The sequence below is a fragment of the Nanorana parkeri genome, unplaced genomic scaffold (assembly GCF_000935625.1).
Source record: "Nanorana parkeri isolate BGI_ZX_2015 unplaced genomic scaffold, ASM93562v1 scaffold1637, whole genome shotgun sequence".
NCBI lineage: Eukaryota > Metazoa > Chordata > Amphibia > Anura > Dicroglossidae > Nanorana > Nanorana parkeri.
Window position 1 is genome coordinate 55566 of NW_017307905.1, and position 13887 is coordinate 69452.

At 41.8% G+C, this 13887-nt stretch overlaps 1 protein-coding gene across 1 annotated transcript in view; it reads right to left on the bottom strand.

Moving 5' to 3' along the window:
* Window positions 1–9191: 9191 nt before the first annotated feature.
* NFIX (nuclear factor I X) overlaps window positions 9192–13887 on the bottom strand; it is a 189643-nt gene continuing 184947 nt past the window's right edge. Inside the window, 1 exon segment of the mRNA XM_018570949.1 lies at window positions 9192–9204. Coding sequence (XP_018426451.1) covers window positions 9203–9204 — 2 coding nt within the window. The 3' untranslated portion in view covers window positions 9192–9202.

Below are 13887 nucleotides of genomic sequence, written 5' to 3' on the forward strand. Positions count from 1 at the left end.
AGGTCAGCCTAAGAAAGCCCTGGGGTCTAATGCAGGAGGCCTCCCTGATGAAGCCCTGGGATCTGATGCATGAGGTCAGCTTGAGGAAGTCCTGGGGTCTAATACCGGAGGCATCCGTGATGAAGCCCTGGGATCTGATGTAGGAGGTCATCTTGAGGAAGCCCTGGGGTCAGAACTTTACGGGTGGATGATATCACTTCCCCTCATGCGACACTTCTTGGGTCTAACGATTGATTGTTCAGAGCCGAGCATGAGAAGGTCACAGGCTCCTTCACCTGAATCTGATCATTGGCTAGCTGCATTGCTACTACTAGAGCACCAATTTCTGCAATTAGGGTATTTCACGCCTTCTTTTCCCTTTAGGTTTGAAGAACCTGTATAGTGATTAGTTACACATTTTCTATTTCTGTTTATTATGGTCAGGACAAAAAATGTACAATCTGAGAAATATTTTTTTTCTTATGAAAGGAAAGGATCGGAGGTGGGTGGGTGGGGGAGGATTTTCTGCAATCACTCCGCTGTAAAGTAGATATGCAACAAAATGGTGTCACATGTGTTTTGTTAATTATTAATTTCATGTTTCATGTCCTTTTTCATGTCGAATATTTTATCCGGTTGATGTGTGACACTTCAATGTACATTATTGCTGCTTTTATTTTTTGGGGCTGTAAGTCTAATTTTAGCAGGACAGTGGACACTTCTGGAAGGAATTTATATACTTTATGTGTCCTTACTGTATTACAATATTCTGAACGGATTGCTGCACTAGAGGTCACAGGAATAAAACTACTGATGGCAGTCTGTGGCTATATCGCTGTTTTATTTTTCACATCTCAAATGTTTCCCTGCAAGCTTTAGATGATGCTCTTCTCTAGGGATCAGCAAAACTGACAGAGTTATTCACAAAATAGTGAAGAGTTTGGAGAAGGCAGGAGAAGTGAGCAATCTAGGACAACATAGCTGAACAGGAAAGTGAGCTGAATTAGAGAATGTTTCCAAATCAGCTATTTTGTCCTAGTTTGTTCCCTTCTCCTGCCTTCTCCAACCTCTTCACCCTTTAGTGAATAACCCTGTCAGTTTTCTTTTTGCATAAAGCGAAAATCGAGCAATTTTACCCAAATTTTGCTATAAATGCATTTGAGTCAATAGGAAAGGTGAAAGTGAGGCTTTAATAGTTTTTAAGGGCGCAATTGGCTTTAAATGACTTCTAAGGGTCACAGAAGCTCCTTTCACTTAATCCCGAATCTGTGGCAAAAACAGTGCCTCATTTAAAAAAAAAAATTTTCACAGAGCAAAATTTAAATACATAATATAAAGTGCCCGTACACAATTAATGATCAAATGCACAAAAAAAAGGGGAAAAATCCAAATGGCAAAGAATACTAAATGAAATAAACTCACCGATCGTAAGCAGCTTGAAAAGAAAATTGAGGTTTTGTGCTCAAACCTTCTCCTTATCTTATAATGACTTCATGCTTGTAGTGCCTCCTAGCAGCAGGTTGTTAGGACACTTCCCGTGTTGGGGCCTACAGTACAGATTTTACAGTGATGAGGGTTGTGAGACTCCAGCCACCATTCCTCCAGTTACCTTAGTTCCGCACTAGAGTCGGCCTGAGGGCCATATCGGGAATTCGAAACTTGTATATTATAAGGCTTCTCTATACACGGTGCTTCCAGATCTGGTCGACAGGGGATCCCACTAAACACCTAGAGGCTCATGAGACATAGGGGGCTCCTGGCTGCCAGGCTTGTACACCTTTCTTATCACTGCCAAGCAAGCAGACCCTCCTCCATCAGGCCACCACTCATTCCCAACCTGAACCAGTCCCATATTCACGCTCCCCAAGTATAGGCCATTTAGCATAACTAGCATAGGAAAAAGAGACAAATAAAGGAAAAAGAGTCTCATTTCCACATTTCTAACGTATATATTTCACAATTCCATAGATATGGTTAGTAAATCCGAAGATTTGGTAATAACATAAAAGCACTCTTAAAACATTTCTGGAAGCAATAATCTTCACGGTGCTGGCAATGGAAGAAGTAAAGGTGGTGGTCCTAACAATTACAGTTCTCATAAGATACAGGTGACCGAAATTATCACTACTATGTCCATTCTATCCCATCCTAGGGGGGGTCTCACTCTCCAATGCTTTTCCCAGAGAGAACCCAGTTCCCCCACGTTGGAACCCAGTTCTCTACATGATCTTGTTTCTCCTCCATCTCTCTTCCTGCTCTCCTGGCTTCTCCCACCAGATCCTTATATCTTCTACTAGAGAGTGTGGCTAAAAGACATACCCGGCAACCTCTGGGTGGCACTGCTCACTAGAAGAAACTCCCAACATTGGACAAGGGCAAACCCAAGGTGAACAGTGGCATCCAGTAGTGCCTGCAGATCAAAACATCTTCCCAGAGGTATACAATAGTGTCCTAACACCCTGTTGCATGCTTGACAACGTATTCTCCAACATTTGTCATACAATATGGTAAGTTGGCCAGAAGAAGGTATCATCTGTGGCCTCCTATATATCCTAATATGTTTTACTGGAAATATAGGGGCTAACGTCAATGGGTGTTTGAGATGAATACATTAAAATAGCAAAAAGTTTCCCAGCACACTCGCAAGCTAGCATGTAAAAAAACTTGTCTCACACTAAGGTTAAAAACAGAGGTTTGGAAACACGTCTTCTGCAGAAAATGTGAAAGCCGCACAGCCGCGCCAAGGCACCTCTTATCGTGCGGTCCTAACTCTAAACTATCAGAGCCTCCATCTTGGAGCACATGGGGCAGAAGATAAAATTGGGTGCGGGTTTGTCAGGAGGAAGCCCAACCCCCTTAAAGGCACAGAGACGCACAAGGGATCCCGCACATCCCAATAGCAGCTGAGACCATCCATGCATCACTGCACCAAAACAGTCAAGCAAAACAGATGACAAACGCACTCATCAATTCGTCACCAGCTTTACAGTAAGGTGCTTACTGTAAAGCTGGTGACGGATTGATGAGTGCGTTTGTCATCTGTTTTGCTTGAGATGAATACATATCTCCCAACTTTCTGGGAGGAGAAAAAGGGACACCTTTCAGCACAAAGTAAGTAGGCAATAGACACACCCCTGCTATGCCCCCCTGGTTACTCAGACCATGGTAACATTTAAATGCACAAACATACTGAACCCAGAAGTCCATTTTTACCACTCTTGTTTCTTTATACTGGCTATTCAATATGATAAATACAACAAGATAGTGGTTAGATGAGAGGGTAAGTGTAGCACAACACTTTAGGATATTAAATAGTCCTGTAGCCCTGGCTGGTGGTCCCTTTAAGCAGCAAGAGCATCATCACTGTTGAGCTGTGGCATCCATTTCCTTCATTAGCCATGGATTGACCAGGAGGCCAGGAGGGAGAGCTGCAACTGTATTGGCTGCATCCACGGCTGGGACTTAACTCTGCCTACTGGACCCAGGGGACCGGGGGAAAGGGACCACATTGCCCTTCTTAGCCTTTGGAACCTTGGGACACTAGAGGGAGTCCCCCTTGCTTGTGGATTACAAGTACCTTCGTTTGGAGGGCGAGCACTCCAACGTGATTACAAATGCCCCACCGCCGGAAGCCTTGTTTAATTATTCCACTGGCCAGGGACTAGTTGAGATGCATTCTTACCAGCCATTTATGCTGAATGCAATAAAAATTGACCTTCAGATGGATAATAGGCCACATTAATATGCCCCAGTTCACTTATTCTGCCGTAATGTTCTAGGCACATCCACTGACTGGTGGAATTTGACCAAAAATTTATTGCCGCACTGCAGGAGATCAAGGAACAATCAAAATACCCAAAACAAACGGTAACAAAACTCAAGCTGAGTGTGTCCATCCAGTCCCACCAAACTGTACAGCAAGGGTGTAAAGCAGCAATGGAACGAAAATAAGGTCCCTTTGTTTAAGCTGACCATAAGTAGTGGGAATTTTGGTTGATTCCTGTAAATCGGCTGAACTTCTAACCATGGGTAGCCCCAGTGGCACCACCTGCTTTGATGGTTTAAAAACTGTTAGTCGAGCAGTGACTGCACACAATTAGCTACAGTCACTGTCTAAGTATTCTGCGGGCGCCGCCTGTTACAACACAATGGCTGGCAGGGGAGATTCCTCTATCCGCGCTGTTAAAAGTGGATGGAGCTGCTCTGTCCCCCCACCGCCGCCATTTCCTTTGCTGCTACTTCCAGGTTTGTTGTCATTCTTTTCAGCCATTTGGTGACATCTAATGATGCGACTCCTACATGTACAGGGGCTACATTGTCTCAATCACCAGACCCTCTTTTGACTTTAATATCTTTTTAAAGTTTATCTATACCCAAGAACAATAATATATTGTAACTTACCTGTTCTTAGATGTGGTGGTTGCATTAGTTTTCTTTGTTTAACCTATGGTGGTTCTGCCAGTAACACACTTCCTGTCCAATGGTGTCAGCGCTCACTCACTGTGCTTTATCTATGGGGAAGCAGTGTTGTCATCCTAGGACAGGACTATAGAACACCCCACTGTCTCCTCATCTGCATAACAAGTGTTCTGTAGTACACCGAGAGAGAACTGTGGAGGACTGATAATACTGCTTGGAATTTGAGTGTAGTAAAGGCAAGGGGGGGCCAGGAAAGCCCTGGATGTCTGGCCGGAGCAGCAGATATTTTTTTTTGCACTTAGTGAACAGGTATAATAAAACTGTTTCTTAATGTTGGGTTTTGTGGGGGGGAATGTAATGTACTTATAGCACTATAGGGGAGAACTGCATAATAGTTGCTGTGGCGGTGTTGGTGGGTTAAAAAACTGCATATGGAAGTTTTCAGCAATCCTTTCTACATTAAGGGGGTTCTTTTAAAAGTTCTGCATACACTCACTAGCACCCCTAGATGGTGCTGATGAGTATAGGAATTTCTTATACATGTCAGCGCCACACCTGGAGGCACGTTTATAAATGAACCCCCAAGTGTCAGTTTACTCTTTCAACTTTTTTAATGGTATATTTCACAGACCAAAAGCAAATAAGAGGGGCTTACTGTTGGGATATACATACACTTACTATTTCCACGGGTTTCTTTACATGCATGGCATTGCTCTTTGCACCCTTTTATTACGTAAAAGTACAGATACTTTTTTATACTCTTACAAAGTACAGCAAGAACAAAAACCATTGTACATGTGTTGTTAGTCTGTGTGGTGTGGATCAGTTTGCAGAAGTTTGTGGTTTAGACGTTAATATTGCACAAGAAGGGAAGAGAGTTATGTGTGCTCAGCAATCATAGTGACAGGAAGGCATTAATCACAGCTTGGAGAAGCTTAATAATGCGGAAGACACTGCGTAGAATCCCAGAAAATAATATGAAGCACATTTCTTTTACTGCACATGCCTAGGTTTGTACCCACCAAGCTGGCCAGGCATGCTACGATCTGAGTGTACAATCACCTTTGGTGCCCGAAAAGACGAGGAGGTTCTTCCAATCAGAACCTTTGGTTCTGATTGGAAGCAGATAAAAAGGGTTTCATAGGCAGGCTTTTGCAGTAAATCTGAGGAGATGGTGCAATCAGATTAAAAATGTATGTTGCCAGATCTAGGACTCCTCAGACAGAATGGTGCTTTAGCATTGGGGGGCCATAGCTTACATGATGGAAAACTAGAATTTTGTCTCAGGTGGGGCATTCTAGGACTGGCATAAGACAAGTTCTTTGCCTTATTTTAAAGCTACTCAACCACCGTGTACTAGAATTTACACAGACATAGAACAACAATACAGGCATTGAACAAAAGTGCCAGTGAACAATAGCATAACCTAGACGTCAGATCCGGCCAAATTTCTGAAAACTCAGATCAGCTCAATTCCTACACTTTCAGACCTCAGATCATCCCCAATTCCTACACCTTCAGACTACAGATCAGCCCCAATTCCTGCATCTTCAAACCTCAGATCAGCCCCAGTTCCTTTATGTTCCAGCCTCAGATCAGTTCAAAATTCCTCCATGTTCAAGCATCAGATCATCCCCAATTCCTGATCCTTCAGACCTCAGATCAGCTCCAATTCCTGCACCTGCAAACCTCAGATCATCCCCAATTCCTGATCCTTCAGACCTTAGATCAGCTCCAATTCCTGCACCTGCAAACCTCAGATGAGCTTCAATTCCTTTACGTTCAGGCCTCGGATCATCCCCAATTCCTGCACGTTCAGACCTTACATCACCCTCAATGCATTACTTGTACTTCATATAACGACATCCGCAGCCACCAGTTGGCCTACTTTGGTGCTGGGAGAAGGGCCAGTACCTGAAGAACAGTGATGGCAGGCTATCCTCTCTAAAATGTCATGGAGGTGGGTAGGCCGTGTGTATAGAGGGGCAGGCACGGCTTTGCAATTGACAGCCAAGTGAACTGTTAATTACAGCCTATGCCTCTTGTGCTGTTGTGAGGAGAATGTTCCTCTTATACAGTTGTCACTGGAATAATTGTCCCCATTGCAAGATTTTACATCACCTTCTGTTCTGGTGTCAGCTGTAAAATGTTGGCTTTCCCATCACTTTCAGTCTCATGACAATAGTAAGCAGGACAAAGAAAAGAAGGTAAATCAGACAACACTAAAGACTTTACAGGGGGCTGAGCTCTTCACCACTCTATTCAAAACTTAAAACAAGAAAAACGTTTTGGCTTTTAGTGTTCAATAAAGGTTTTATCCAAATAGTTAAAAAGTCTATAAAACATCAATTGAAACACAAACTTAAAATGATTTTATGCAAAACCATTACAATTCCCCTTTAACCAGTTGACATCCGCGGTGTTAAACCCCCTTCCCATCCAGGCCATTTTTCAGTATTCAGCGCTGCGGTACTTTGACTGATATTTATTCCGTCATGCAGCGCTGTACTGAAATGAATTTTATACCCTTTTTTGGGGACAGATAGAGCTTTCTTTTGGTGGTATTTATTCACCACTGGGGGTTTTATTTTTTTACTATATTAAGGAAAAATTACCGATTTAAAAAAAAAAAAACAGTTTCCCCTATATTAAGCCGTCCGTCCGTTTTTTTACTACGGGCGGACGGCAAGAGGTTAATATTCCTAAAATGACAGACTAGTAAATGATTCCACCTAATGAAGAGACGCGCTATCAAAAAAATGCTTAAAAAGGAAAAAAAACAAACAAACCCCACAACTTTCTATGCAGTCTCAGCTGCTCCGCTTGATCAAATAGTCCCTGGTGCCAGGCAGTGTAATGCCAGCACAGTATGGAGAATGGCAGTTGCCATGACAACCGCTGGAAACCTGGCCACCATTTTGTGCCTGGAAGCGACAAGGTCTGAGCTGGAAGAGGGTCATCTCTGAGGAGAATGAGGCATGAAGAGAAAGGTGTGAGCAAAGGAAGGCTGCATGAGAGATTTTATTTATTTGAATGGAGGAAAGAATAAAGAAATGGATACATACCCTGCCTGGATTTAGCTAACAAATAGGTAAGAGCTATAGGGGTTGCTTCAGTTGGTCCGGTCTCGTTTCAGCAACGTTATGTGCCCAAAAAATGAGGTCAGCTACTTACCTGAATATACTGAATGATCAGGTTTTTCCATCAATTGATTTTTTTTCTTCCCTGATGTCACATTGGGCTCAGATTGTGAAAGAGTAGTTCAGGGAGTATGATACATCATTGTCACACATGGATTGGCCACCACAGAGTCCAGACCTTAACCCCATTGAGAATCTTTGGGATGTGCTGGAGAAGACGTTACACAGATCTCCGACTCTCCCATCATCACTACAAGATCTTGGTGAAAAATTAATGTAACTCTGGATGGAAATAAATGTTGTGACATTGTATAAGTTTACCAACATGATGCCACATCAAATGTGTGGTGTAATCAGAGCTAACAAAATATTAGAGTGTGTGACTTTTTATTGGCCAGGCAGTGTACATGACCATAGTACTATTCATTACATCATTTAAAGCGGACCTTTACACTCAAAAATCAAATTCCACCAATGCATCCCTCTATGTATGATGATTAATAATAACATAGACATGTCAGGTATAAAACGCTGTGATTGTGAAATACTGACACTTGCAGAGCATTCACTTCCTGCTTTGAAAGGGCACAAATGACTTCAGTTTGCCAAAGCAATGCACACCGGGATTGCCTTGTCATCAGCAGAGCATTGCTGGGAAATCTCATCTGTAATCTCACAAGATCTCAAGGAAAGGCATTTTCTTTGACTGAGATGATGTGCATGGTCACATGTCCTAGTCACATGTGCCAGAAATCCAGGAAGTAAAAGGAGAGCTAGTGATCAGCCCTTAGTAAACATGGCCACTGCCAGAAGACTGGGGAAGAAAAGAGAGATAAGGTATGCAAACAATACAAAGCCGGCAATTATCTAGAAGTATGTGTGTGTAGATTGTCATTACTAAACATTTATAAAGGCGCCTTTGTTGTTATTTGAAAGATCTGGGTAAAGGTCCGCTTTAAGGACTGTTTGTTTAGACACAGATTGAAGTACCTGTGTATTTTTGAGAGGAAACCTGCAGAAATATGTGGTAAACCTTACCTGGTTACTCTATTAAGGCTGACCTCCCAGAATTCTAGTGACCTGAAGTATTTAAAGACTATGCTCACCCACCTTTATACTGCTATCCAGAACGCCCTTAGAGTGGGTTTCCCTCACTTACTATCTCAGTAACAATGGTTTACCTCAATAAGAAGTGGGAGCAAACCTCTAATAGCAACATAGACAGAAATAATAGTTAATAATAATTAATAATTAATGTATTTGTGTATTGGGGCAGTAAATAGGAGGAACACTATTTAACAGCCCAGATAGCAGTGGAAACCAAACAGGGATTCTAATGATTTGCCATATCTAAAACAACACCAAGAAAATTGGCTGGATGTAAACTTTAAACCTTATTTTTTTGTGGTCTATGTTTCTATTCCCCAATCTATGTTTCCCTCAGTGACCATTCATTGTCTTCCTGCACCTGTCTCCTGCTTACACTCTGATGTTTTTTGATGTATGTTTTGTGCCTCTGTTTCTATTTTATGACTGCCATTGGCAACTACCTTCAGCCTTGTGTTTCAATTCTGACCTATCTTGAGCTCTGTTCTTACTTTTCCTGCTCCCAAGTTTCAGTAGCTAGCCCTGTAGACACCTGAGCACGGTTGAAGCAAGTGATATCCTTACAAGATGGCTGCCTGTGATCTAAGAGAATCTACAGATAGCAATTGCTTCCATGGTCCTGTGGTTGGGTGTCAGGTATATCTTCCTTTGTGTGTTTTGTGTCCTTGATTGGCTTGAGCTCCATTTTCTTTTTCACTATATTACCTTTTTATTAAACAATTTGAGTACAAGCAAGGGGCAGAGCATATTTATTTTCCTGCAAATAACAATCGAAGAAACAAAACACTTCCGGGTAATAAAAGAGAAGTTAAATAAGAAGAGCTATAATATTTGCCATTTCATTGTTCTTCAGGTTTGGGCCATTGGCTGGACCATTGTTTCCTTCTGGTTCTTCTGGTGACCCTGACTGTTGTTTTGTATTATGTTTAAACATCAGTTTTGCTATCCCCTGCCCTAGAACCTCATAAACTTGTTGCACAACATGTGTTACCAAGCCATAGCACCAGTGCTCACTTTTAACTCCTCACTCTCCAGTGTCCACTTGGCAAATGGTTCAAAAACCGGCAAGCCGAACCCCTTTATTCCTTTACTCTGTGACATCACTGCTCTGGGACAACACAGAGCATGTGTAGTACTGGTGGGCAAGGAGGACCCATGCCAACTACTCTGTAGGTTCAACACAGAGCATGTGTAGTACTGGTGGGAAAGGATAACACATGCCAACCACTCTGTAGGTTCAACACAGAGCATGTATAGTACTGGTGGGCAAGGAGGACCCATGCCAACCACTCTGTAGGTTCAACACAGAGCATGTGTAGTACTGGTGAGCAATGAGGAACCTTGTCAACCACCCTGTAGGGACAACTAAGAACATGTATAGTACTGGCGGGCAAGGAGGAGCCTTGCCAACCACCCTGTAAAAGATCAGTAAGGAGAAAGTGTGTGGCAGCAGTGGTCCCCCAATGCCAAAGCAGAAGAAGAGATGTCACCAGCGCTCAGTTCAGAATCAAAGATTGAATTAATTTATTGATGTCACATAGTTCAGAGAAAGCCAGTGCTTCTGGACCTTACAGGGTCCCTTCCTCTAGGTCACTATGTTGACTTGGTGTCATCTATTCTTCTGCTTTGGTACTAAAGTGTCATCAGTTACATAGTTACATAGTATTTGAGGTTGAATAAAGACATTAGTCCATCAAGTCCAACCTATTAGGATCAGTTGCTGTCACTTCGAGTACAGGGGGAGCCTCACTGCAAAGGTTACATTTTTACATGCCCGGCGTTTTTCTTTTAGCTCTGAATTAAATGTTTTTTGGTGAAAAATAAAAATCATACAAACAGAAAAAAAGAGGGAACTCTAACATCAGTTTTTAACCTTTCAAAATAGTTCTAGGAAAAATTAGCCAAAAAGGGATTTTACTTCCCCTTAAACAATACTTGCAGCTTTACTCAATCTTTATCAGTCTTCAGGGTCTTTGGTTGACTTTTTGCACTGGTTAGAATAATAATGTATCTGTCTACAGTTGTTAGCAGGAAGGAAACTGTATCATAATGCAGGTCTACTATTATTGGCATCTTTCTCTACATAAGCTCAGCATTTTGTTTTTTTACACGCGTGGTTAAAAAAATACAACATGTTACAGTTTTTATCTTGCTGGCTTCTCTCTGTTTATGTGTAAACTGTAAGGTTTAGATACACATAATTCTCTTTATGTTTTGAACACTTGCTTTTTGTTTACATTTGTATACTAGTAGTAGAGTCTTGTACCATGTTAAAGGAGAACTATGAGGTGAGTGAATATCACTCAGCCTCATAATCTGAGCCGACGTGTGACAATTAAACTGTCACAGGTCGGCTCAATAGATCGGGAAGTGAGTGAACGCATACCGTCGCTCGCTCACTTCTCAATCATGTCCCTGCAGAGAGCCGTGACTGTCAGTCACAGCTCCCTGCAGGGATTCCCGCCTCCACGCTCCGATCCTCCAGTGCTGTCAATCACGCAGCTGGGTGGATCTTGACAGTAATGTCGGTGATCTGTCCTGGCTGCGCCGGTCTCAGTATCCCGTGAGCTGTAGCTCGCGATATACTGAGCTTTGCCTCGCGATATGCTTTTGCCTGAGGAAGGGGATCCTCTGTGACCCCGAAACGTTTGTTGCTATTTACTATGCTGCACATCAATAAAAAGACGTTTGTTTATGAATTTGGAGTGCCGGTGTCTTTATCTTTACTTGTGATTATAACGGATGCCACCAGTTCACTACCGTAGGACCCACTTTTCAAAGGGATTTGACGGTCAGGAGTGCGATGGAACCATGGATATACTGAGCTTTGGGTCACGGGAGGACGCTAGTTTGTGTCCTCCCGTGACCCTTAAGAGAACTATGGGGAAAAACACTGACCCCATAGTTCTCTTTTAAGTATTAATAAATTACTGGAAAAGGTTTGAAGTTTAGGTGATCGCCTTTGTTGGCTATTTTCTTTTTAAAAAGATGCAGCTTTCCAGGCCCGTAAGGTCTCTTCTTCAGACTTCATACAATTCTGAAATTGGTTCTGAAACTCACATATTAGAGTTACAAGGAAGAACAATGAAACACAACAACAGATTCCTTGACAAACTTGCGAACAATGACTATTGGGAAGATTGGGCAATATACTCCACCTGGCCAAAAAAAAGTTACCACCTGAATTTCGGGTAGTGTTATGATCTGGGGTTGCTTCAGTTGGTCAGGTCTAGGTTCAGCAACGTTATGCCCCCAAAAAATGAGGTCAGCTTCCTACCTGAATATACTGAATGATCAGGTTATTCCATGAATGATGGCACATTGGATATATTCAAAGATGACAATACCAGAATTAATCGGGCTCAGATTGTGAAAGAATGGTTTGGGGAGCATGAGACATCATTGTCACACATGGATTGGCCACCACAGAGTCCAGACCTTAACCCCATTGAGAATCATTGGGCTGTGCTGGAGAAGACTTTACACAGAGGTCCAAGTCTCCCATCATCACTACAAGATCTGGGTGAATATTATTACAATTCTAGACAGAAATAAATGTTGTGACATTGCATGAGCTTATCAATGACACGGCGAATGCCAAGTGTAATCAAAGCTATACAGTCCAATGAAATATTAGAGTGTGTGACTTATTTCTGGCCAAGCAAGATAGATAGCAATCAGGGCTTAGAAGTGGCATTGGGGTAATCGAATCAGAGATAGGAAGTCCAAGTTCACTTCTCTTGCATTGGCGTGAGTAGGTGAAAGTAGAAATCCTTTCAAAATGTCGCTATGCCATGATCAAAGGCTTGAGGGGAAACAGACTTTATTGTTTGAAGACAGAAGTTAAAATAGAGTGTACATCCCAGAATTCCTGGAACCTGATGAATTCTTAAACATTGGTGGCAGTGATTGGAGCTGGGATAGACATGGACAACACTTCAATAGCTTGTCAACCAAGCCTCACCATATTTCAGTTTCAGCTGCTAGTGGACCATACTGGTATGTAGAGATGGCCAAGTCACTGCCGTGAGGTTATCAGGCATCCTCTGGCTTAGTAACCACAAGAGAAGAGTCGATGACCAGCCTTATTCATTACAGTGATGATGATGTACACTAGATTGGTCACCAAGCTGAACATCTACCATTACTTTCAATATTCTGCTCTCCTTAAAGGAGAACTGTGGGGTTAGGGCTTTTCCCCATAGTTCTCCGAAGGGTAACGGGAGGACACAAACTAGCGTCCTCCCGTTACACAAAGCTCAGTATACCGCAAGCTACCTTATTTTGTAAGCTCCTTGAGTACAGGGACTAATGCGAATGTGCACTATGTAAAGCATTGCATACATTTTTGGCGCTCTATAAATATCTATAAAAATAATAATTTTTGGTGCTGCTTCCTAAATAGATGATGAGACTTATGCATTTATAGTCAACAGCATTGGGCAAGTATGAGAACAGTGCACATACCCCTGACTATTATTTGAGTGAATGAGACGTAAAGGGCCAATATCATAAGACATATGACATGGAGTTAAATATGTAATATATATAGTTACATAGTATTTGAGGTTGAATAAAGACATACGTCCATCAAGTCCAACAGTACATGTTCACCAATAAACTGAGACACATCCAAGTTTACTTCCAGGAAATGATTTTATTTTCACATACACATAATAATAGCCATCCAATGGGAAAGCACAGGGGAAGGGTTGAATACTGGGCAAGGGTGGGCTGACGCGATTTGGGTACGAGGGAGATTAAAAAACGTATAAAACAAAATAAAACCGATAATATTTCAACCAGACCTTGTTATACATTTAATTAAAATATAATTAGATGTCAATTAATTACTAATGAATTTAAGCGTTGCGTTCATTTTTTTCCCACGCCGAGCTTTTAAATAAAATACATTTAGAATAGAAAAGGATTCTTGTTTTACATGCGATATAAACATACCGGCTGGTCAGGAGTGGGTGGAATTTTTTGAATTCCAGCTACCCCTGAGCGGCCGGTACGTTTACATTAAATGCACAAAAGAAAATCCTTGTTTGCTACTATCAAATGAAGAAAAAAAAAGGAGTAAAATTCTCATAAATTCAAATTGATTTTACCACTGATTTATAAATCCTAGTTTGCATTAGTCCGTAAAAAAAAAAAAGGTGAAATTAAAAATGTAAGGCCGTTGCCGCAGTTTAAATGGATTGATTAAAATATTTTCATGTTTAAATGTTGATTTAAT